Source organism: Panthera pardus, unplaced genomic scaffold (assembly GCF_024362965.1).
Source record: "Panthera pardus isolate Hobbes unplaced genomic scaffold, ASM2436296v1 HiC_scaffold_16, whole genome shotgun sequence".
NCBI lineage: Eukaryota > Metazoa > Chordata > Mammalia > Carnivora > Felidae > Panthera > Panthera pardus.
The window spans coordinates 152,519,847-152,545,532 of record NW_026526721.1 but is presented as its reverse complement, the minus strand read 5'-3'; the positions used below and the strand labels follow the sequence as shown (position 1 = coordinate 152,545,532).

Genomic DNA, 25,686 nt, shown 5'->3' with positions numbered 1-25,686 from the left:
TTCTGTCCCCTTAAGTTGAAGGGATGAGGCCCCAGAGGTGCACAGAAGAGGCAGTGGGGCGGTCAGTGGCTGATCGATCAGCAGGGGCTGACTGCAGGTGTCCCACCCAGATAACCTGGGCCGTGCAGCCATCCACAGCTGCAGTGAGCACTGGCTGCCACTAGGGGCTCCCATGGCCCTGTTCTCCAGATTCGCCCTCAACCTAACGGGAGCTGCCCTCTCCCCGGGAAGTTGTGCCCCTGGTGCGGACTAAATTGTGCCTCTCCGTCCATATGTCGAAGCCCTGGCCCCCCGTGTGATGCTATTTGGAGATGGAGCCTTTCAGGACGTAATTAGGTTTAGATGAGGTCATGACATGGGGCCCTCATGATAAGATTAGTGCTCTTATGTGAAGAGACCCCAGAGAGCGTCCTCTCTCTCTCTCTCTCAATCTCTCTCTCTCTTGCTCTGCCGTGTGATGATGATTCAGAGCGAAGGTACCCATCCGCAGGCCAGGAAGAGGGCTTTCACCGGAAACTGAGCTGGCCAGCACCTTGATCTCAGACTTACCAGCCTCAGAACCGTGAGCAGTAAGTTCCTGTTGTTGACTCCGCCCGGTCAATGGCATGTTGTTTTGGCAGCCCAAGCCCCACTCCTGAGGACAACTCCCTGGGGCCAGACAGCCTACAACCGAGGGTTAGCTGGCATGGGAACCAGAAGGTCAGCTCCCTGGCCCCAAAGTGGGACGGGCTCTGCAGTCCAGCTCATGCACCAGAGCTCCCCAGGGGATCAGGCTGAAGCTGCCTCCAGAGGACGCACCGTTCCTGCTCGGAGCCCCTGCCCCTGCCCCATCCTCCTTCCCTCAGTCCCCTTCTCCTGAGAGCACTTGCTCTGCAAACCAAACGCACCTAAATCCCTATGTCAGCCGGCAGCGGCAGGGGGGAACAGTGGCAGGAAGGTTATGAGAGATAATAGGGGAGGGTCCGGGCAGGGGTCCCGTTAGTGGCCCCACGGTGCGGGGTCAGTCTACAGCCATAACTGCTACACCCAACTGCCTGTTTAAGAAAGTCAAATGCTTTGTGCTCGGGGCCCAGCTCTGACACCGTTCTGATCTGAGCCGGGAGGGGCGGAATTACAGGCCCAAATCAATGACACTCAACCCACATCCAGCTACTGGGTAGACACCAAGGTGACAGAAGGCAGGAGGTGGGAGCCGGGATTCAGTAATTTCATCCCGGGGCATTTCCCGGTACAAATGTAGGCCGCAGGCCCCCCACAAATGCCAATCTCGGCCTCCTCTACTGCAGCGGTCCCCCAAGTATGGTCTGGGAGTGTCTGGTGTGCCCCAAGACCATCTCAGGTGGCCCACAAGGTCAAAATATTTTCCCAACGATAGCAGGCTGAATAATAGTCCCCCAATAATGGTACCACTTGTTGGCCAAAGAAACTTTGCAGATGTGATTAATTTACAGATCTTGGGGGGAGATTGTCCTGGATCAGGATACAACCACAAGAGTCCTTATGGGAGAGGGACAGAGGGAGACGTGGCTGTAGCAGAGGAGAGAGTGACATGACGTGGCAGCACACTGGGAAGAGACGCTTTGAGGATGAAGGAAGGGACCACAAGCCAAGCCGGGCAGGCAGCCAGCCAGAGCCGAAAGAGGCAAGAAATGGGTTCTCCTCTGCAAAAGACCAGCCCCACCAGCACCCCGATTTTAGCTTCGGGAGACTCATCTCAGCTTCTGACCGCCAGAACTATAGGATAATAAACGGTGTTTTCAGCCGCTAAATTGTGGTCATTAGTCACAGCGGTAACAGGGGACCACGCATGTGTCTTTTTCACACGTTCTCTCCCATGTGTGCGGGGAATCTTCCAGAGGCTACACGACGCGTGGTATCACAGTGGATTGAACGCAGAAGCAGATACGAGAAGTCGGATGCCTTCTGTTGGGACGGACATTAAAGAGGTCTGCAAAAATGAAAACTGGGCCAGCCACCCTTCTCACTAAATTTTCAGCTTTGGAAAACATACTTATTTTGCATTATAATATGTTACTTCCGTTAACATATAATGGACTTATTACTGATCTTTTCAATAGATGCTTAAAAACGTATTTTAAGCTTATCTCCGTTTTATTTTATTTATTTTTTTAATCTCCGTTTTAAATTCAAATACAGGCTCTACTGAAAGCTACACCCTACACAGACAACAGGCTCTTAGCTGTTAAGCATGCTGCGATAATAAAAATGTTTGGGAACAGGTCTCCTGAAAGCCGAGGGGGCAGAGGAAGGGGTGGACCTGAGTCCCCCCGGGGTACACACGGTAGCCTGGGGGTAAACATCACAGATGATCAAGAAAGTGAGAGAGATGGCCATTGAGAGAGGCTGGGGGCTGGGATCGTCCCAGGAACTCAGATTCCCACAACCAGACAGAAGGGGAAATTGTGCAATGCTTACCAACAGCGTCCTATGTTTCACTTTCTATTTCTCCGGTACTTGGTATTCTCTGTGCAGTTTCTGAGCTCACAGCACAGAGCAGATAAATAGGAAGTGGGCGAGAAAGAAAACAGAAACTAGGCGGCGTGATAAGAAATGAAAACATAAGCGGCAGAGTGAGTTTCCTTCCATTTGCTACAAAAAAACAAACAAACAAACAAACAAAAACAAAAAACGAAAGGTGAGGAGTAAATCCCAGCACTTACCCCCACGGATATAACTGCAGGAGAATCTGGATGGCCTCATCATACTTTCTGATGGCCAGAGAGAAGTTCCCGTTCTTAAGAACTTGGTTGCCAGATTCTTTCAACAGCTCAGCGTAAGCTGTGGGGTCCATCCTGTGAGCAGAGAGACGGGGGGAAAAGGCTGGCGGCCCGGCCACTCTCCCTTCACGTCTGCATTGCTGACTGTGTGGAGAGGCACTTGGTTCATTCTGGCCCCACCCACCTGCCAAGCACATCCTGACAACACCCCTCACCACCAGGGGACCACACGGGGCTCTTCTTTTTCCGACCTCAGTGGCAGCAGCCGGGGTGGGGGTGGGGGTGGGGGGGAAGGGGGGGTGGGGTGTATTCCATTTATTCTGTGCTAATGGCCTGGCCAGGCACTGAGTGGTGAGGCTGCTTCTGCCCACAAGACAACTGACACCTGGCAGGTCGTGTGTGCCCCAGAAGCGGTGGCTGTTCCTGAAACTGGCACTGTTGTTACCTTCTTGTTTACCCACCACCACGGCCCCCGTAAGGAGGCGCTGTCCCCACGGTGCAGAGGCGGAAACTGAGGCTCCTGGAGGTTCAAGTCACCTGCCCCCGGTTCCGACCCGATGGCCAAGTTTCTGCTCCTGACCACTGCACCGCATCGACTACTGGTAGCGGCGAAACTCAGTGGATAGCCCTCCCATCCTCTTGGAAGGGGGGAAAGGTCTAGAGGCCTCCATATACGAGGGGTTAGGACACAGGGCCACAGCCACTGCCTCTTCCGCCCTTTCCCCTTTCTCAAACACTCTAATATAATCCCCAGAGTATTTGTCCCCGAGATTACTTCTTGCAGGTCGTACCTTCTGTCTTACTTTGTCGCCCTACAGACTAGCATATGAGGGCCATTTAAATATTCATGGTGTAACAGATTGGAATGCCAAACCCAGAAGGAATGCCAAACCCAGGCAACCCAGAAGGTTGCCTGTTACTGATTCTCTCTGATGTGTAGTCGGAGACAAGCGTCCAGAGCCTCACCTGCCCATGGACCCCAGAAGTGTTTGCTGAGCAAAGGTAGTAGAGAGGAGCTTGAACCCATAACCCCAAGATCAAGAGTTGCATGTTCTACTGACTAAGCCAGCCAGGTGTCCCAATATGCCTCTTTTAGAAATAACTCCCCGGGGCACCCGAGTGCCTCAGTCAGTTAAGCGTCCAACTCCCGATTTCGGCTCAGGTCACGAGCTCACAGTTGTGAGATCGAGCCCCACGTCATGCTCTGACCTGAGCACCGAGCCAGCCTGGCATTCTCTCTCTCTGCCCCTCCACTGCTAGCTCTTTCTTTCTCTCTCTGTCTCTCTCAAAATAAATAAAAACTTTAAAAAATACTTCTCCACTGCAAGAAAAGGCCACAAATTTGTCCAAAATGTGTAAGGCTGTAAGCCCACAATTCACAGAGGAGTACAAGTAATTTCTAAATATATGGAGAGTGAATAAAAAAGATCACTCTCACTAGAGAGCAAAGAAATGAAGAATTACAGCAACAAGGTATCATGGGGAAATACTTAAACAATTAAAAGAATGACCCCAAATGTTGGGGGCTGTCATATACCGCTTAGAGGGGAAAGGTACTACATCACGGACAGATTCAGTCTTACGGATGTTTGCCACAGTGAAATGTGGAAATAACCCTAAATGTCCTATGACTCGTAATGGGTTTGAATCGGTTATAGAATACCCATATGGGGGGTGGGGGGGCACCTGGGTGGCTCAGTCGGTTGAGCTTCTGACTTCCGCTCAGGTCATGATCTCAGTTTGTGAGTTTGGGCCCCGCGTCAGGCCCTGTGCTGACAGCTCGGAGCCTGGAGTCTGCTTCGGATTCTGTGTCTCCCTCTCTCTCTGCCCCTAACCCACTTGCATTCTGTCTCTGTCTCTCTCAAAAATAAATAAACATTTTAAAAAAATTTTAAAAAAATATATCCATATGGGAGAATACCATTAATTAAAAAATCATGTTGTAGGGGCGCCTGGGTGGCTCAGTCGGTTAAGCGGCCGACTTCAGCTCAGGTCATGACCTCGCAGTCCGTGAGTTCGAGCCCCGCGTCGGGCTCTGGGCTGATGGCTCGGAGCCTGGAGCCTGCTTCCGATTCTGTGTCTCCCTCTCTCTCTGACCCTCCCCCGTTCATGCTCTGTCTCTCTCTGTCTCAAAAATAAATAAACGTTAAAAGTCATGTTGTAAAAGAACATTTAATGATTGGCTATGTTAGTAAATGAAAAGTACAGTCTACATAAATAGGTGTATAATCCCAAACTGAATTTTTAACACATATAATATATTGAAAATATGCCAAAATGAAACACCATTGAGATTAGGCAGGGTTTTAATTTTCCTTCTTGTACTTTTCTGAATTCCTAGCTGCTCTACAATGAACATTAATAATCAGAATATAAATGTTATTAAAATGAGACTCTTTAAGGGCTTAATTGAAGAATTCAAACACAAAACATTTCTACTCTATTTACGAATACAATAAAAACAATTCATGTCAGAATTTTCGGGTTGTTTCCACCAACAGTGGGCTTTTAATGTTAGGTGAGCAAACGTCAAATGTTTCTTCTCTTGTTTCTGCTTTTTCTCGGTAAGATGACGTCACGGGAAATAGGGGGATTGCCAGCCACACAGAAGGCTTTTTGCCTCTTTTTTTTTTTTTTTAAGTTTTTCTTTATTTATTTTGAGACAGAGACAGCGTGAGTGGGGGAGGGGCAGAGAGAGCGGGAGAGAGAGACAGAATCCCAAGCAGGCTCCGCATGGTCAGCGCAGAGCCCAAGGCAGGGCTCGAACTCACGAAAGAGCGAGATCATGACCTGAGCTGAAACTGAGAGTCAGATGCTTGACCGGCAGGGCCGTCCAGGCGCCCCGCCCCGGCTTTTGGCTTCTTATTAGGATTTATTAGCAGCCACGGTCTCATGATAGGGAAGAATGCTTTATATCTCTTCCTTAGAACACAGAGGGCTTGGTGGTTGAGTCTGCTTTTTTTTAAGCAACCGGGCAGTCTGTTTATAGGATGAAATTGTTAAGTACAAATGGTAATGACATACAGTTGATGGCTAATACGTACCAAGTGCCTACTATGTGCCTGACATCAATCACGCCATTTCATTCTTACAAGAAAACCCACGAGGGAGTCATGACTGCATCCCCGTCTGACACACAGGGACACTGCAGCAGAGAGAAGTTAAGCTACTTGCCGCGGTGACACAGAAAGTCGTGGCACTACAGTGCACACCTAGGTGACGTGACCTTGAACTACAGTCTGAAAGGCCAGGACAGGGGCTCAAAGGTCAGCACCCAGTCAATCCCCAAGGCATGTGATGATTTGGCTGGCACCGAGCCCTCACTTCCAGGGTCTTTTTTGGTGTGATGAAAGCCCAAAGTAGATAGTCTCACAGCTGTGGTGCTGGCTGGCAGTCATTTTCACTGTGTCCCCGTCAGGATTCAAGGTCCAGTTGTGGGGAGGTGTCATGGGCTGCCTGGCTACACCCAAGGAAGTAGAAATAAGAAAAATACAAGTGCCCTCGGTAGATTTTTTTAAACCAGCAAGTCTGAAACAAAGCAGATCCAGGTTGTTATAGCTTTTATTACTTGTTGTCTATATACACATGAAACCCTGTAACTGCCTTATAGGAATAGAGCAAAAACTTCAGACGGGGCTGGGCATGGGGCCACTAAAAATGGGCACAGGGAAGCTTTACCTTCATGCGTCATCTGAGCACTAGAAATCTTGATAGCAAATTCACTTTTCTTGTTCTTGGGGTTTTTTTTTTTTTTCTTTTTTATGAAAATCCTTTCAAAAACCCCTGCAAAGACAGTCAATGATTTAAGACGAACCCTGGAATGCTGGGGATAGACAGTTCCGAACCAAGGCCAGGGGGAAGAGTTCTTAAAACTGACTCCTTCCTACTCCCCACAGGAGAGAAGGTGGCCACAGACAGTCTGGGATAGAAATCCAAAGTCAGAACTCATTCTGGAGATTCCAATTTGTTTTCTTTGCCCTTCTTTCTTTTTTCTTTTTCTTCTCTTTTCTCTTCTTTCCCCCCTCCTCCCCCCGGGGGAAGGCTTGTAAATGCTGATGGGGAAGAGTAGAGGTTTTCTGGAGAAACTCACCCAAATTTTTTTCAAAAGGCCTGTGGAAAAGTATGAGGTGCTGGACCCAAGCTTTTCCTACCTGGGTGTTTAATTAGAACAAGAAAGACCAGATCACCGTGTGCACCCCGCAGACGTCTCACCAGCCTGCACCAACCCACCAAAGCCCAGCTCAGTGGCCTGCCATAAACCCCAGGGCTGGCCTAATCCAGCCAACCCCCTTTATCCAACAACTTTAAATGACTTCCACCTTAATTTATAGCCTCAATTACCCCCAACTACATGTTCACCAAAGTCAGGATGGTGATTTGAAAACCAATGGACTAGTTCAGCATCAAACCACCCTTGTGAAATTTACATCCTAAACGTAAATAAATAACAATCTCCCTAATATGTGGGGTCTCTTGACTGCTTTTATTTATTTATTTTTTTTAATTTTTTTTTTCAACGTTTTTTATTTATTTTTGGGACAGAGAGAGACAGAGCATGAACGGGGGAGGGGCAGAGAGAGAGGGAGACACAGAATCAGAAGCAGGCTCCAGGCTCCGAGCCATCAGCCCAGAGCCCGACGCGGGGCTCGAACTCACGGACCGCGAGATCGTGACCTGGCTGAAGTCGGACGCTTAACCGACTGCGCCACCCAGGCGCCCCTCTTGACTGCTTTTAAAGCTATGCCTCTTTTAATGAAATTTTCACTTACTCACCCAACATATTCGTGCCTCTCAAGAGGATCTAGAACTTTAGATTACTCCAATGTTAATATTTACATGGAATTAACCTGGGTGAGGCACTGTCCTGGGCATCGGGGGTTTCGTGGTGAAAGGGCAACCACTATTTCACCTGCAAGAAGTTTATTGTCTGTTAGAGAGATGGACATAAAATAAATAACCACACAAATATTATAGCTAACGGATTGTTCCTCTGAAGCAGAAAAGTAGAGGGTAAAAGAAAGCTTATAAAATGAGAATATAACTTTAGAATGGGGAGGGCAAGTGACATGTAAGCCAAGCCCCAAAAATGAGTAGTTGGCCCAGTGAAGAATAGGGCTGTGGCAACAGTATATGCAAAGGCCCTGAGCTTCATCGTTCAAGAACTGCCAGGGGGTGGGGACAGAAGTGAGGCTGGGAAGTAATTGGTAATTGCTGTAAGAGATAAATAATCTGGGATCATGAAGGCCGACCAAGGATACCAGAATTCATCTTACATACGATTGAGAAAGCAGCCCTGTCCACTCCAACTTTCTATGATGACGGGAATGTTCTGTTTTGTACTGAGACAGTGGCCACCAGCCACCTGTGGCTATTACGCATTTGAAATGTGGCTGGTACAGAAGAACTGAATTGTTTGTTTCAGCTTCACTAACCTTAATTTACACAGCCACCTGTGACCCATGGCTACCATACTGGACAGGACAGCACCAGAGGCTTTTGAGCTGGGGATTAACAAAAACTAACTCCATCATGCTGGCTGCAGGCAAGATGGAGAGAAACGAACCAGTGTAAGGCACATTCAGGAGGCAGACACTCTCCATGGGACTAAAGGGCAGGAAGAGTCAACTCCAAAGATTTTAGTCAAAATTAGCCTTGCGTTACAGAAATAGGAGCTCTAGGGGTCCCTGGGTGGCTCAGTCGGTTATGCGTCCGACTTCAGCTTAGGTCATGAGCTCACGGTCTGTGGGTTCAGGCCCCGCGTCGGGCTCTGTGCTGACAGCTCAGAGCCTGGAACCTGCTTCAGATTCTGTGTCTCCCTCTCTCTCTACCCCTCCCCCACTCGTGCTCTGTCTCTCTCAAAAATAAACATTAAAAAATTTTTTTTAAAGAAATATAGAAAGCTCTGGTTTCAAACACAAATGGATATAATGTTGAATTATCTTCCACACACACACACACACACACACACAGCCTCGCCCTGAGGATCCATTCTGATGGCACTGAATCCAACGGTGTGAAGTACCCAATTTGGGGAAACACACAGAAGCCTGACAATGGATCACGTGTGACCGTCAGGGATGTGCCAGGTAGAAATATATTCTACAGGAAAAAGAGAAAAAAGGATCAAGAGAAAATCTCTAACATTTTAAAATATATTTACAAAACTTATCTGATTTTTAAAGGATGATACTAACATGGGAGTAGGCAGATGGGTGGGACAAAATAGAATATCCAGAAACAAATATATACTACTATCAAAGAACTCCATGTGTGATAAGGACGGATTTTTAATAGATAGGAAAAGAATGAGTCACTTTGGTACAACTGGCTGACCATCTGGAAAAGAAGTTAAATTTCTAACTCATACCGTGTGCTAGGCTAAACAATGGACACACACACCCCCGCCAAATCTGCCTGCGCCCCAATCCCCAGAACCCGTGAATGCAAAAGGGACTTTGGATATGTAGTTAAGATTATAGGCCTTTAGACAAGGATATCATCCTGGATTATCTGGGTGAGCCCAGCCTAATCACTGAACGCTTACAAGCAGGAAACCTCTCTGGCTGGAGTCAGGAAGATGCCAGGGAAGAAGGCGGGAGAGATGTGGCACATGATGTGGAACAAGGGAAAGCCCAGCCCCATCACTGACTGCCTTGCTGGTGGAGAGAAGGCAACGTCAAGAGGAAGGGAGGCAGCCCTGGAACCTGACAGAGGCCCCTGGGTGACAGTCAGTGAGGACACAGGGCCCTCAACACTACAGCTGTAAGAACTAGATCCTGCCTGCAACGTGAATGAGCCTAGAAGGCGCTTCTCTGCAGACCTTCCTGTAAGAGCCCAGCCAGCCAACACCTTGACCTCAGCCAAGCTAACCCAGACTTCGGACCCATAGACTGTGACACAACCCGTTTATGTGGCCAAGTCTGTGGCATTTGACACGGGGGCAATAGAAAACCAATACAAATCATATGATAAAATGCACAGCAACACAAAGAACCTCAAAAATATGTTGAACAAAAGAAGCCAGACTCAAAAGAGGACACACTGTGTGATCCCATTTGGATGACGTTCTAGAACCGGCAAATCTCAGAAATCAGAACAGCGGTTGCCTAAGGAGGGAGGGCCACTTTTGCGGGGAATGGAAATGTTCTAGATTTCGATGCACTGGTGGCCACACAGGTATATATACCTGCAAAAGCTCATTGAACAGTGCACTCAAAATCTGTGCCTTCTATTACATGCAAATAGCTCATTTAAAAAAAATTGAGGAAAAGAAACCATAAAAGCCTTAAGAGAAAATGTAGGTACACATTGTAGATCATCTTCAGCTGCTCTAGGAGGAAATTTGGGAATACTGAACCAAGTGACACATCCACACGGCCTTTGAGCTGGCGATTCCACTTCCGGAAATCAATCTTACAGACTGATTGCACACACTGGAAACGGAACATGTACAAGATTATTCACTTGTCAAGCTGTTTGTAATTAGAAAAGACTGGGACCAGCATTAATGCCCATTGACAGGAGACTGGTTTAATAAATCACAGTGCAGCTCTCCACCACAAAGTCTTACAAAAGTGTTTAAAAAGAAAGAACGAGGGGCGCCTGGGTGGCTCAGTTGGTTAAGCTCCGACTTCAGCTCAGGTCATGATCTCGCAGTCTGTGGGTTCGAGCCCCGCGTCAGGCTCTGTGCTGACAGCTCGGAGCCTGGAGCCTGCTTCGGATTCTGTGTCTCCTTCTCTGTCTGCCCCTCTCCTGCTCATGCTCTGTCTCTCTGTCTCTCTCTTAAAAAAAATTTTTTTAGGGGCGCCTGGGTGGCTCAGTCGGTTAAGCGTCTGACTTCAGCTCAGGTCACGATCTCGCAGTCCGTGGGTTCGAGCCCCGCATTGGGCTCTGGGCTGATGGCTCAGAGCCTGGAGCCTGCTTCCCATTCTGTGTCTCCCTCTCTCTCTCTCTCTGCCCCGCCCCCATTCATGCTCTGTCTCTCTCTATCTCAAAAATAAATAAACGTTAAAAAAAAATTTTTTTTTTAATTAAAAAAAAATTTTTTTAAACTATGAGGCTGATCTAAGTAAGAGGAAGCCATGTCAAGATGCGCGATGACGTGAATAAAGCAAACTGGAGAACAATTTGTAGAGCAACTTGGAAAGCTTAGGGACATATTTGTGTATGTGTGTACGCTCGATCTACTGGGAGAAGTTCTGGAAGGCCTTAAGAAGCGAACAAGAGGGGCACCTGGGTGGCTCAGTCGGTTAAGCGTCCGACTTCAGCTCAGGTCACGATCTCACGGTCCGTGAGTTCGAGCCCCGCGTCGGGCTCTGGGCTGATGGCTCAGAGCCTGGAGCCTGCTTCTGATTCTGTGTCTCCCTCTCTCTCTGCCCCTCCCCCGTTCATGCTCTGTCTCTCTCTGTCTCAAAAATAAATAAACGTTAAAAAAAAAATTAAAAAAAAAAAAGAAGCGAACAAGAGTGGTTATCTTTGGGGAGTAGGTCTGGGAATGGGAAGAACATTCCCAAACTATGATAGAATAAACTTCTGTTGACTTCAGTCACCCACTTTGTGGTAATTTGTTATCGCAGCCCTAGCAAACAAGTATGACACCCTCACTGAATATGCTCACAGAATCATATAAATAAAAAGGACTTAATAAAGTGACACTATTAGGCTAGTTTCCAGAGCAAGGAAACCAAGGCTCAAAGATTTGGGGGCCTGACCGCGGTCACAATGTAGTGAGCACCAGAGTTCAAACCTGGGCTTATCTCCTGGACCCCGGCACCCCGGTCCACACCACCTGTTGTGGGGGCAAAAGAGCCAGGGCCAGAACCCAGGTCTTGCCCCTGGTCTGTGAAGGTTTCGGTTAACGGTACCGGCCGTGACAACCTCCATAGGTTATTTGAGTGTAATCCCTGCAACATTTACAGAACCTTTGCTTTGTTTACCCAGCAAAGAGAAAATATTTGGTAGAAAACACAGCCTTAGTATTTGCCTGTTTCCACAGGGGATCCCTGAAATTACCAGTCAAATAGCTATAGCCGAGAAAATCGGAGATTTGAGGCCTTGGATGAGGGGAGAGAGGGGGTCAGCACTGCAACATCTGAAAATGGCCCCCAACTTTCTCCTTCTCTGCTGTGACTGTTCCTTTGAAAAGAAGGGTCCACACTTGCTTACAGGCCTTAATAAATCCTTGTCTAACGTGAAGCTGTAAAGAGGCACGAAATGGGCAAGCTGCTCTCCTTTCCCCCCTTTCTAGCGAATGAAAATAACGATTCAAATTGCTTAGGTAAAAGAAGGAAAGTTCTAGAAGGCGGCCAATGAACCGACGTGAACGCACTCTGGGATGGCTGCTTGGCTCACTACAGAGCCTTCTGACAGGAGGTGTGAGGTGCACAGAGGCAAACCCCAGCCCTCACACCTGTTCTATGTGCCAGACCTGCAGGCCAGCATTCCCGGACAGAACCTTTCCCTGGGACTTTGAACCTGAACTTTGGGAAGAGCTCCTCTGGTAGTGGCAGCTGAGGTAGGAGGCTCCAAAGGGGTACAGCCTTACCCCCACCCCGAGAAGAAGCCACTCTGGACTGAGAGTGGACAGAGAGCGGAAGAGGCAGAAAGAGGGGCTCCCTCCACATTCCCCTGCCTCTTCCCTAGTTACTGAAGTCATGGGCCACCTTCTAGAACTTTCCTTCTTTTACCTAAGCAATTTGAATCGTTGTTATTTTCGTTTGCTAGAAAGGGGGAAAGGAGAGCAGCGTGCCCATTTCATGCCTCTTTATAGCTTCACGTTAGACAAGGGTCTAAATCAGGGGTGTCCTGCCTCCACCCCACTCCAGACATCTCTAGTCACAGTATCCCTCCCTGCAGGGCTCGACGAGGCCTCAGAATCTTTCCCTCCACACTGACCCTGGGAGGTACACCCTGCCCCAGACGAATCCTATGTGCCACTCCCAGTTGCACACCAAAGATTTGGGCCAAAAACCAACTTGGGCATCTAAGCACGAACACCCACAGTGCCGTGACTAGGAAACAACAGGCCGAAGACAAGTCAGCTCTTCCCCACCTCGGCATACAGCTTCCAGAGGAGCTGTCCCCAGGTCTGGCCCACACACACCCTCCAGAGACATCTTCCTCGTCGGCCTGGGTTACTACAGTATCCGCCTTGCCACCCTCCCCTTACCCCAGCCTCACCCGACTCCAGCTTGGCCTCCTCCCCGCCACCAGGGAGATGGTCCCCAAATCCATCACATCGCCTTCTGTGTGGGGTTAAAAAGCCTCCAGGATCGGGGCACCAGGGTGACTCAGTTGGTTAAGTGTCCGACTTCGGCTCAGGGCATGATCTTGCAGTTCGTGGGTTCGAGCCCCGTGTCGGGCTCTGTGCTGACCGCTCAGAGCCTGGAGCCTGCTTTGGATTCTGTCTCTCTCTCTGCCCCTCTCCCGCTCCTGCTCTGTCTGTCTCTCTCAAAAATAAATAAACATTTAAAAATTAAATAAATAAATAAATAAATAAATAAACATTAAAAGGAATTTTTAAGTGTACCATCATATATGAAAATAAATTCAAAATGAATGAAAGACCTAAATATGAGACAGGAAACCATCAAAATCCTGGAGGAGAAAACAGGCAACAACCTCTTTGACATCATCCATAGCAACTACTACATATGTCTCTGGAGGCAAAAGGGAACCAAAAGCAAAAATGAACTCTTGGGACCTCATCAACCTAAAAAGCTTCTGCACAGCAAAGGAAACAATCGACAAAACTAAAAGGCAACCTACAGAATGGGAGAAGATATTTGCAAACGACATATTGGATACAATCTTGTAAAGATCCAAAATCTATAAAGAACTTTTCAAACTCAACACCCAAAACATAAATAGTCCAGTTCAAAAATGGGCAGAAGACATGAATAAATATTTTTCCAAAGAAGACATACAGATGATTAACAGACACATTAAAAAGATGCTCAACATCACTCATCATCAGGGAAATAGAAATCAAAACCATAATGAGATATCACCTTACACCCGTCAGAATGACTAAATTAACAACACAGGAAACAACTGATGTTGGAGAAAATGCAGAGAAAGGGGAGCCCTCTTACACTGTTGATAGGAATGAATGCAAACTGGTGCAGCCACTCTAGAAAACGGTATGGAGGCTCCTCAAAAAGTTAAAAATAGAACTACCCTATAATCCAGCAATTGCACTACCACTTACCCAAAAGATACAAAAATGCTGATTCAAAGGGTTACATACACCCTGCTGTTTACAGCAGCATTATTGACAACAGCCAAACTACGGAAAGAGCCCAAATGTCCATCAACTGGTGCATGGATAAAGAAGATGTGATCATGGTAATTGGGGCGCCAGGGTGGCTCAGTCATTTAAGCATTCGACTCTTGGTTTTGGCTCAGGTCATGATTTCATGCTTCATGGATTCAAGCCCCACCTGGGGCTCCATGCCAACGATGAAGAGCCTGCTTGGGATTCGCTCTCTCTCCCTCCCTCTCTCTGCCCCCCCCCCCACCTCTTCTTCTCAAAATAAATAAATAAACTTAAAAAAAAAAAAAGAAGACGTGATAATACATATACAACGGAATATTACTCAGCCATAAAAAAGGATGAAGTCTTGCCACTTGCAAAGATGGGGATGGAACTAGAGTGTATTACGCGAAGCAAGGTCAGTCAGTCCGGGAAAGACAAATATCATACGATTTCGCTCATATGTGGAATGTAAGAAACAAAACCAATGAACACAGTGGGGGGTGAGAGAAAGGCAAACCATAAAACAGACTTTTTTTTTTTAATTTTTTTTAACGTTTATTTTTGAGACAGAGAGAGTCAGAGCATGAATGGGGGAGGGTCAGAGAGAGAGGGAGACACAGAATCTGCCAACAGGCTCCAGGCTCTGAGCTGTCAGCACAGAGCCCGACGCGGGGCTCGAACTCACAAGCCGCGAGATCGTGACCTGAGCCGAAGTTGGACGCTTAACCGACTGAGCCACCCAGGCGCCCCTAAAACAGACTCTTAACTATAGAAAACAAACTGAGGGTTGCTGAAGGAGAGATGGGTGGGGGGATGGGCTAAATGGGGGATGGGCATTAAGGAGGGCACTTGTTGGCATGAGCACTAAATGTGGCAGGTAAGTGATAAATCATTACATTCTACACCTGAAACTAATATTACACTGCATGTTAACTAACTGGAATTTAAATAAAAACTTGAAAAAGGAAAAAAAAAGGATACCATGGAGCCAAGGGTATCTGGGTGGCTCAGTCAGTAGAGCATGTGACTCTTTGATCTCTGGGTCATGAGTTTGAACCCCACATGGGGCACAAAGTTTACTTAAAATTTTTTTAATTAAAAAAAAAATGTTGGGGCGCCTGGGTGGCTCAGTCGGTTGAGTGTCCGACTTCAGCTCAGGTCATGATCTCGCAGCTCTTGAGTTCGAGCCCCGCGTCGGGCTCTGCGCCGACAGCTCGGAGCCTGGAGCCTGCTTCGGATTCTGTGTCTCCTCCTCTCTCTCTGCCCCTCCCCCACTTGCATTCTGTCTCTGTCTCTCTCAAAAATAAATATTTAAAAAAAATTTTTTTAAATGTCTACGTGGGGGCGCCTGGGTGGCGCAGTCGGTTAAGCGTCCGACTTCAGCCAGGTCACGATCTCGCGGTCCGTGAGTTCGAGCCCCGCGTCGGGCTCTGGGCTGATGGCTCGGAGCCTGGAGCCTGTTTCCGATTCTGTGTCTCCCTCTCTCTCTGCCCCTCCCCCGTTCATGCTCTGTCTCTCTCTGTCCCAAAAATAAATAAAAAACGTTGAAAAAAAAATTAAAAAATATATATATTAAATGTCTACGTGTACCCTCCACCGTCCCATAATTTCACAAAATAAGGAACATTTTAACTCCTAAAAAAAAAAAGAAGAAGAAAGAAGAATGTAAACTCAGACTAAAGAATGCCGTTCTTGGAAAAGGATCGGCCAAGGTCTTTGCATCGTAGGCTTCAATAGTGTGCCGATGGTATGAGCTTTGAGAGACAGACATTCCAAATTCCCAAAACCACACCAGGTCTCTGAAAGCTACTCAAGAAATATCGCTGCATGCAAAGCTGGCTCAGTCGCAACTCCTACTTCTGAACTGGAGTCCTGGACTCTCGACGTCCCTCCCAGTCAGGGGCTAGCGGTGGGCACGGTCTCTCCTCAGTGTGTGCACAGATCGGCACCCTTCCATTTTGCTGTTGTTATGAGAGCAGCCTGAGGTAACATCGGCTAAAATTTATTGAGCACTTACTACGTGCCGGGCCCCGTGCTGAGACCTTCTCCGGCATTTTCTCACGGAACATCCCTAACGGTGCTAGTGAAGGAGGTGTAAGTATTATCCTGGCTGTACACATCAGGAAACTTTTTTGATCAAGGTGCAGGGATTTCTCCAAGCAAGGTACAAACCCAAGTCTGCTACCAAAAATCTGTGTCCACAGCTCCTCGGGGAGATGGATGTAGGAAGGGTGAGGGTGACCAGGGAAAACATAAAGGACGGCCTTCAAAATTGAAATCAAATCCAGGAGTGCCTGCCTGGCTCAGTTGGTAGCACATGCAACTCCTGATCTCAGAGTTGCGAGCTGGAGCCCCACACTGGGTATAGAGAGTCCTTAAAAATAGGGCACCTGGATGGCTCAGTCAGTTGAGCATCCAACTCTTGATTTCAGCTCAGGTCTCACGGTTCATGGGATCGAGCCCCACATCGGGCTCTGCGCTGACAGCACGGAGCCTGCTTGGGATTCTCTCTCTCTCCCTCTCTCTCTCTCTCTCTCTCTGCCCCTCCTCTGCTCATGAGGATGCGCTCTCTCTCTCTCTTTCTCTCTCTCTCAAAATAAATAAACTTTTAAAAAATAAATTGAATACAATAAACTCTTGAAAGAATGAAATCAAATCCCCGTAAAAGCAAACCTGAAGGAAACTGAAAAGTGAGCACTCTGTACTCTGCTTCAGGACAGGTGAGGGAGGTAAGCATCGGCCACCACAGGTTGCTTACAAATGCTGACCTGGCTTCTGTGCCAAGATAACTGCCATATTCCCCTCACGGGGAGCACCTGCTTGTGAAGTCAGGAGCAGCTCCCGAGGAAGCGACAAAGCCCTCCTACGACAGCCCTTGAAAAAAGGTGCTTTCTGATTCAGAGAGGGCTCAGTTTGAATACTCACAGCCCAGTCACCTCCTCCCCCAGGTCCACCCCCAAGCCTCTCCACAACCGCAACCTTTCAAATGCTGATTAATGGCCTCCATTGCACCTCCCATCCTCAAACCACAGCAGTCTGCTTCCCCCTCAATCTGGAAGGCAAGACAAACCCTGCAGAGAGGCTAAAACACCATCTACTGCAGCGTGGGGAGGGTCTGGAGGTGCCCAGGAGCGCCTCATAAGCCAGTCTCCCCCAGACAGGGGCCCCTGAAGGACAACCCCATGAAAGGGAGGTCCCTTAGCAGCACCGGGACGAGCTGAGTTCTAGCTCCCGCTCTAACACCAGCTGACAGATTCCCAAAACACAGGGCCTTGAACTTGGCCTTGAAAAAAGTATGAACTTTGGCCAGGCTGAACAATGTATTCATCCACAATCTCAGCCTTCTTAATAAAACACAGAACCATGTACACACATGCACACACACACGCACACACACACACACGCACACACTTTCCATGGCTCTTAAAACCGTTTAGAATAAACTCTCAATAGCTTAGATTCCCATTCTCAGCCTCTCACACACACCACCTTCAACTTAGCTTTCCAGCGTTCTCCAACACTACGCCTGCCATGCTGTAGCCACACGACCCCAGAATTTTCTGGCTCCCTCCTCCCATGCCTCTGCAAGGCTGGGGCACGTGTCAGGAGAATATGAGGATACGAGTGTGTCCTCCTCATAGGAAAGAAAGGCCCAAAACGTGGGATCAAGTCACACGTTACCTGGTACCACAGCAGCCGAGGCCTCAGTTTCCATCCTGGGAAACAGGGACAGCATCACCTATCTGACGGGACTCCCTGTGTCCTCAGTCAGTCAGCACAAATGAGTTGAATGCCTACCGCGTGCCAGGCACTCTGCTGGATGCCTGGGATATGGGGCTGAGCGTAACCGGCCAAAACACTGCTGCCCAGAAGCTTACGTTCTGCTGCAGGGACATCTGAAATATGGGTATTGCTCACAATACTTCTGTGAGAATCACATAACGGAATGTCTGACACACACCAAACATAGAGCCGGGCTCCGGGTCAACCGTTAATATCCTTGCTAGTATTCTCTTGACGGTTAGAGTCTAAGCCCTTTTGTTCAGTATTATTCTTACTAAGAAGCTGCTTCTTTCACTTGGACTGTCCCTCTCTCCCTCCTGGCCCCCCTCAATCTGCCTGCTGGAAGTTCTCCTGTCTGTCTAGGCCTGGTTCAAAAGTGGCCTCCCTTACTTCCTCCTGGGAAGGATTCAGGAGCTGGGAACTGTCTCGGGGCGCTTGTCTACGTCTCCACTGAGGTCTTCTCACGGGTCTGCCCGCCATCAGCTTTGTTCTACCAGCACGAGAAGCACCTGTGTCTCAGATGTTTCTATCCTCCATAGGCCAATGCAGGGCCTTCAGTTATATGAGAAGAACGGACTTGCAAAGAGGTAAGAAGAGGTAAAACCCCGAGGGGAGAAGAAAGGCCTCGTCAGAGAGAAAGTCTAAGGGCCAATCAGGACCCTTAGACCCTGGCCAACAAGTTTAGACTTGAGTGAGCCCTCAAAGTTACCATATTTTGAGCCTCCAGGGAGAGGGGACCCCAATGGGCTGAGGGATGAGCTGGCCCAAAGGTGACCAAAGGAGAGCACCCTGGAAGCCAGAGCTGGATATGACTCAAGGCTGTGACCCGAGTACTCTGGTCACAGGGAATCAAATTGCCCGGTATGGCACTGTAATTCTCCATATTTTCTGCACTGTCGGGCAGTGGCATGGTTTCCCCCCAGATAGCATCAGCGTTTTCCAGGCTTGGCACTCGTGTTCCCTTTCCCAGCGCTGCCCCACGGATCGGAGGACCCAGCGCTTAAAAAAATTCTCAGTCTACGTGTGGTTGGAACTTCAAACACAGAGCCAAATTCGCACCTGGCCCGGCTCTAACAGACACACAGGGAGTGAGTCCCATCAGCTAGCCAGGCCCACAAGAGCTCGGGCAAACATGTCATGGTGAGGGCAGGTGGGCACTGACACTGACCGGACAAAAGATGGAGTCAATTCGGCTAAACTGGTGTCACAGGTAAGGCTCGTTCACCTGTCCAAAAATTCAACAAGAAACAAGGAAACAAGGCAGTGCTTACTCATGAATGTTGAGACCAAGAAAAATGTCTGGTCAGGCAGAACAGACGAGCATTGCTCTTGGTTTGGGTGCTGTGACATTTGCGGGTTCTGACGTGTCTGTTCACCTCGTTCAATAGTTTTTGTGTTTCAGCCTGAATGTTCTCCCCACCACTGCCACCGTCCCCACCATCAGTCTCTGCTGCAACCTGAAGTGTCACCTCTGCTGAGGAGACTGTCCATTTCCCCCAAATTCCTCTTCCTTGTAAAGATTTCTTCCACCAAGGATTTGTTGGCCTTGAAAACTTCAGGCTGCACTCCAAGGAAACTTGTCACAAAAGCCATGAGCCATACTCCTGAGGCCAATATTGCACTGTATGCTAATTAAAATTTGAATTAAAAATATTTGTAAATAAATCAAATAAATTAAGAAGTAAAAGAAATTTTAAAACGTAGAAAGCCATGAGCCCACCGTCAGTTGTGTCACTGACTGGAAAACCAGAGGCAAGCCAGTGACTTATGGGCTCGACTTCCCAAGGTGGGGAAAGGTAACAGAGAGCTTGTTCCTCAAGGTCAAATGAAACAATGCCACGCTCTTGACAATGGCCGGAGGCCCAGGCCCCAACCTCCACGTCAGTTCTTGAAAACATCCACAGAATCACTTTACCTTCCTCAAACTCGGGACCTAGGGGCTTCACTTTGGCTACTAAAAGAATCTGCAGAACTATACGATCTCTCTTATACCTGGGATCTTTAAAAAAAAAAATGTTCAGAGATACAGAGAACAGATTGGTGGTTGCCAGAGGTGGGGAAGGAGGATGGGAGAAATGGGTGAAGGGGGTATAAATTTATTAAATAGAAAATTAAAAAGGGGCGCCTGGGTGGCTCAGTCGGTTAAGCGTCTGGCTTCGGCTCAGGTCATGAGCTCCCAGTTCGTGGGTTCGAGCCCTGCATCGGGCTCTGTGCTGACAGCTCAGAGCCTGGAACCTGCTTTGGACTCTGTGTCTCCCTCTGTCTCTGCCCCTCCCCTGCTCACGTTCTGTCTCTCTCTCTCTCTCTCTCTCTCAAAATAAAAAAAATTTAAAGATTTTAAAAAAGGAAAATTAAAAAGAAAACATAACTGATTTAACTTTGCATCTCTCACTCTGGAGAAAAGATTTTCATTTATTTTTGTTTTCCATCATTCAATTCACTCTGAATGTAACACCCATATGTACAGAATGCTGTTACCCGTTCTATGAATAGAAAAGGATTCAAAGATATCTAAGACACAGCCTCCACCTTCAACACAATTTCAAATCTTAATTGATAATTAATGAGGTTATATGGTTGGCATATGACAAATCCCAAAAATAAATAAATAAATAAATAAATAAATAAATAAGCAAGCTAGCCCTTAAAACAGTGACCAGGATATGGTAGATGTTCACCAAATGTTTTGAGTAAATAGTAAATGCATAAAATGATTTTTACAGCATTTATCTTTGGTATCTAGGGAGGATAAAAGGTGGTACTGTAATCCAGAAAATTTCTTTGTGACATTTTCCCAGTGGCAGCTAAGGCTTTAAGAGGAAAGATGGGGTCACACTTTCAGTGAATCTAAAGTTAAAAAAATAAATAAATAAACTAAAATAAATTCAGCAGCTATGGACTCCAAAACCAGGCCAGGGTCAGGGGGAAGGCCAGTGATCTTGAGAGATGGGAAACAAATGAGGGAGAACCTTACGGTTGTCACAATTTATTGCCAAAAAGCATTTTCTGAGTCTAGCAAATGCAGGGGAAACCCAAGCAAAAAGAAGAAGAAGAAAAGAAAAAAAAAAAAAAGAATCTTCATCCCAAGAAGCAAAGATAAAACGGTAAGACGGTATATGCCTGCATTTGGTAGGGACCCAGGAAACAAAGAATCAGCAAAGAGGAGTTTGAGAAGTCCACAAGGGCAAAGTCTCTATTTGGTCCTTGAGAGTCATGCGCTGAGAAATCAAGACAGTGGGTGTTCAACCCCAGGGCTACCCTTCATTAGCTGTAATGACTAACAGGTGATGGGCCTCAGTCTTTCCATCTATACAATGTTCACGGCCCTGCTCCTAACACTGCAGCTGTGGAATTCTGGGCAGAGATGTTAAGGATCCTCTTTTGAATTTATGAATCCAGAATTTGAGGCAGCTTTGCAGCCCCCTCCTTCTTTGTTCCTTCACCACCCCAAAAAAGGCCTCACGCCAAGGAGACATTACGCCCCTATCTCTCCAAAACTCAACCAAGGCTCCACTGGCCTCCATGGCGGGTGGCGAGCTCCTTGTGGACGGACAGAACCAGACTAACTGGAAGCATCCCTTGGTCTGCCTTTGTAGATGCTACTGATGGGAACCACACAGCCATGTCCTGTGGTGCTCTCAGGACCCAGGTATGAATTTCCTTACTCCGGTCTGAACTTCAGCCTCCTTCATGTCTCCTACACCAACTCCCCCCTCCCAAAGTTGGTTTCTCCGCGAAATGCTGATGTTCTCCTCAGCCCTAAAGAGAGCTTTGCACTTGCCACCTAAAACCGGTTAGTCGATCACAAAATCAAGTTCACGGATTATGACTAGCGTTTTTAAGCAACAGAAAATAGAACAAAATAGAAAATATCATTGTGCCCCACCCTGTAGAAAGAATAATATACTGTAAAGTCCTTGTTGCAATTTTATACTTGTATATATGGGGGCAGGGGTGGGTCTGGACTGTGGATCTGGTTTTCAAAAAAGATGGGGAGAGTCGCCTGGGTGGCTCAGTCCTTTAGGCTTCTGACTTCCGCTCAGGTCATGATCTCTGGGTTTGTGGGTTCCAGACCAAGGAGGGGCTCTGTGCTGACAGCTCAGAGTCTGGAGTCTGCTTCGGATTCTGTGTCTCCTTCTCTCTCTGCCCCTCCCCCATTCACAATCTCTCTCTCCCTCTCTCTCTCTCTCTCTCTCTCTCTCTCTCTCTCACACACACACACACACACACACACACACACACACACACAAACATTAAAAAATAAAATAAATTAAGAAATTTTAAACATGGGGAAACCCACATCCTGAGGCAGTGGGATCCTACTCCAGGGGGTGAATGCCACACATACCTCTCCTACCTCCACGCCCTGCAGAGGATACAGGAGCCAGCAAAGGTTACTTGGAACTCAGTCACCCAGCCTGCAATTCTACAAAACAGACTAGACTGGAAAACAGTTGAAACAAACTTCTGACTCTCCTACTACGATAGCCCTTTCACTGGGACACAAAACAGGATACTCCACAAAAGACCAAGTCATCCGGGTAAAAGCTTCGCCTCCAAAAGGCTCCTGGCACCCGGGAGGCTCAACACCGGGGAGCGGAGGAGAGCCTGGGCGTTGGGAACGCAAGGCCCTTTGCTCCCGCTCGTTCTCCCTGCTAAGGATCCACCGACAGAAATCGGACCGAAAGCAGCTGGGGTGGGGGCTAGAGACCTCAGAGCCCCCCCCCTTTTCAAAAATTTCCCCTTTATTTTCCAAATTGGACACCTCCCTAGAGATCGTCCCGGGGAAGCACGAAGGCTCTCTCGGGCTCCCGGAACCGCCTCCGGCCGGGCGAGGGGCCGGCCCGCGCGGCGCACCCAAGGGAGGCGCTATTCCAGCCGCGCCGCGGGGCTCCGAGGGGGCGCGCGGCGCGGGGCGCGGAGAGCGCCTCCCGGCCTCCGGGCTGGGAACCCACGGCTGCCAACGCTCGCCAGCGGAACCCCCCGCTTCTCGGCCGCGGGGCCCTGCTGCTGCCCCCTCCCCAGGCGCGTTTAGCCGAGGATGGAGGACCGGACGGCCCCTTGCGGGCCAGCCCGGCTCCCGACCGGGCGGGCTGGAGACGAGGGCTCCCGGGGCCGGAATCGCGAGCCTCCTCCCGCCGGCGGGGGGGGAGGGGGCGGCCAGCGCCGTCCAAGTTCCCGTAAATCCCGCCCCACGTCCGGACCTGCCAGCCCCGACTGCGCGCCCCGGGGGCGCGTCCGCCGGTCCGCGCCGCGCCACCGGCCAGCGGCCCCGGGGTCCCCCCGCGGGAGGTGGGAGGTGGGCCCGGGAGCCGCAGCTTCGGCGCCCGGGTGGGAACGGGGCAGGCCGCGCGCCGCCGCGGTCCCGTCGCCGCGCGAGCCCTCGCCCCCCACCCCACCCCCCGGGCCGGAGCCGCCCCCGCTTGCGCGCCCCCCGCGCGACAGGCCCGGGTCGCCCTCCCCCGGCCCCACGACCGCTCGGGGGTCGCCAGCCCCAGCGCGCCGCCGCTTCCCGCCGGGCAGAGGCGCTGGGCCCGCAAGGCCAGAAGCGCTCCCCGCGTTTCCCGCGCCGCTACGCACCTAGCTGCCCGCGGGTCCCACATGGCCGGGGCCGCCGCCGCCGCCGCCGCCGCCGCCGCCGCCGCCGCCTGGGGGGCTGCTTCCCGGGGGCGCAGGGCGCGGCGCCGGAGCCCGAGAGCCGCGGCCCCGGGCGCGGGGGGCGGGAGCGGCGGCCGCGCGGGGGGCCCCTGCCGGCGGCGGCGCGGCTCCCGGGCCGCGCGGAGGGGGCGGGGGCGCGGGGACCCCGGCGTCCGGGCTGTGTGCAGCCGCAGACCTATTCCAAGTTTCCACGTAGTTGCGAGAGCCCGAGGACTGTCACGTGCACGTCGCCGCTGGGTGGGAGGGCGTGTTTGTCACCGTGTTCAGAGGAGGCGTTTCGGTGTCTTCCATCAGGCGTGCGAGTGCTCCAATGGGGTGGCTCCCGGGCCGCCTTTGAAAAGCGAGGGCTTCGAGCCGGCCGCCACGAGGGACCCAGCGCGCACACGCGCCCCTGCGACACGTTTGGGTCCTCGGGGACTCCTGCGTTCTTAGGCTGGGCCCGCCTGGATGGTGGAGTAAACCGAGCACACGGTCAGCTGACGGCCCCAGCTCGCCTCCTCTCTTGCCTCCCGCCCCCTCCAACAAAGAAACCAGGGACACCAGGCTCAGGCAACCAACAGCGCGCCCACTGGCTCCCACTTCGTGGTCGCCTTGGGCAGTCACTCGTTGGCTGTCTAGCGCTGTGTGCTCGGGCCTGCATTCTGGGGACGCTGGGCATTCAGGGACCAGGGACAGGGACCCTGTCCCTGGGAAGAGGCCAGGGACACCCCCGACGTCTCCACGCTCACAGCCGCGTTCATTGTACTTGCCCAGGAGTGCGCCTCTCCCTACAGGCGGAATGGCCGGGAAGCTCCTGGAAGGGCAGTGATGACTCAAAGAGTTAGAGACAGTTAAGGTGACTGCCATCTATCCTTCGGTTGTCATGGGCGCAACGGGCTGCACAGCCTCTCAACCACCACTCGGGTTTGGCCCCCAGCTTGTCTGGTACGGGGATCACTTTGCCACACACCTGGGGTTTGGCCCAAGCCGAGAGCGAAGCTCGCAGCTCCTCTCTTGGGTCAACAAGGCTTTGCCTGCACTGCCACCTGGTGATTCTCTGATCAATCCGGGCCCACCACACTGGGCAGCCCCCTGGCAGGGAGGAGAACACCACAGAGTTTTCCGAGAGGGGCAGTACAGCTTCCAATGAGGCAGGGAGGATTTGGTGACACACGGACATAGCTAATGCCCACAACCCGTGTCCTCTGCGCTGTTTAGTCTGAGTCAAAAACTAGCCTATCACACCTGTTGGGATGACCACTGGGTGTTGTATGGAAACCAATTTGACAATAAATTACATTAAAAAGAAAACTAGGCTATCAGTGTAGCTGGTGGTCTCTTTGCTTCTAGAGTCTCAGTCCCTCCCAGTTCAGAATCCTTCAGTGGCGCCCCATTGCCTAGAGACCAGATGAGGTAGCTGGGCATTTGAGACTCTTCACGATTTTGCCCTATCCTCCCAGTCTTACTTCCCAAGTTTGGGAAGCACTTCTAGTCTCCAAATACTTGGAGCTACTTCTCATTTCCCAGACATTATCAGTCCTTTCACTTTTAGGAAACTTTACCTATCCTTCCTCCAGTTTTTTCTCAATGCCTCCCAGTCCTATATTTAGGAATCCAGATCTCTTCTACACACCTTTTCTAGCACGGCTCTTCTTTTTAGCCAACTTCAAGGAGTCTCTGCTTCCAGAAGACTCCCAGGTTCTTACATGAAGGTGAACATGTCAAGAAGTTGGTGATGGTGCAGAAGGTTGAAAAGGATCCTCTAAACTTTGATCACCCTTTGACCAGTTTCCATAAGCATCTTAGAACCTTTTTGTCATACTTCTTTCTCTGTATCTTTTGTGGTGGTTTTCAAAACAATCACATCAGCTCAAAACGGTCCTCCAGTCACCTTTCTTTTTTAAAGTTGTTTCTTCTCTTTCTGATTTTAAATATTTTTATCAAAATTATACATTCTCACAATTAAAAGAACAGTCTCCCCACACCTGACTTGTTCTCCAGAGGCAACCAATTTCATCCCTGCTAGCTAATCATTCTGTTGGCTCCATTTCCACCTCTAAATAATACTCCTACTTCTTGTTGGGTGGTTTTCCCCCCAGTTTTATGTATCATCGGGTACTTCTTTTTTAGATTGTGCTTGTCTAAAAAAAAAAAAAAAAAAAAAATTCCCCCTTGATGTAGTTTGGCTGGGTATAAAATTCTAGGTTGAAAAGGATTCTCCTTCAGGATTTTGAAGCTATTACTCCAGTGACCACTAGCTTCCAGTACCAC

The 25,686-nt window shown here is 49.5% G+C and overlaps 1 protein-coding gene and 1 long non-coding RNA gene across 2 annotated transcripts in view; both read right to left on the bottom strand.

Moving 5' to 3' along the window:
- Positions 1 to 23,397, bottom strand: part of TRANK1 (tetratricopeptide repeat and ankyrin repeat containing 1) — a 97,452-nt gene extending 74,055 nt beyond the window's left edge. Inside the window, exons 1-2 of the mRNA XM_053904040.1 lie at positions 23,359 to 23,397; positions 2,682 to 2,813 (exon numbers count right to left, since the gene is read on the bottom strand). Of these exons, the coding sequence (XP_053760015.1) occupies positions 2,682 to 2,813; positions 23,359 to 23,381 (155 nt within the window). The 5' untranslated portion in view covers positions 23,382 to 23,397. The remainder of the gene's footprint in view (positions 1 to 2,681; positions 2,814 to 23,358) is intronic.
- On the bottom strand, positions 5,148 to 10,485 carry LOC128777352 (uncharacterized). The gene is made up of 2 exons (XR_008422651.1): positions 7,512 to 10,485; positions 5,148 to 6,889 (listed from the first exon to the last, which is right to left on the bottom strand). It is a non-coding gene; the product is annotated as an uncharacterized LOC128777352 (long non-coding RNA).
- Positions 23,398 to 25,686: the final 2,289 nt, after the last annotated feature.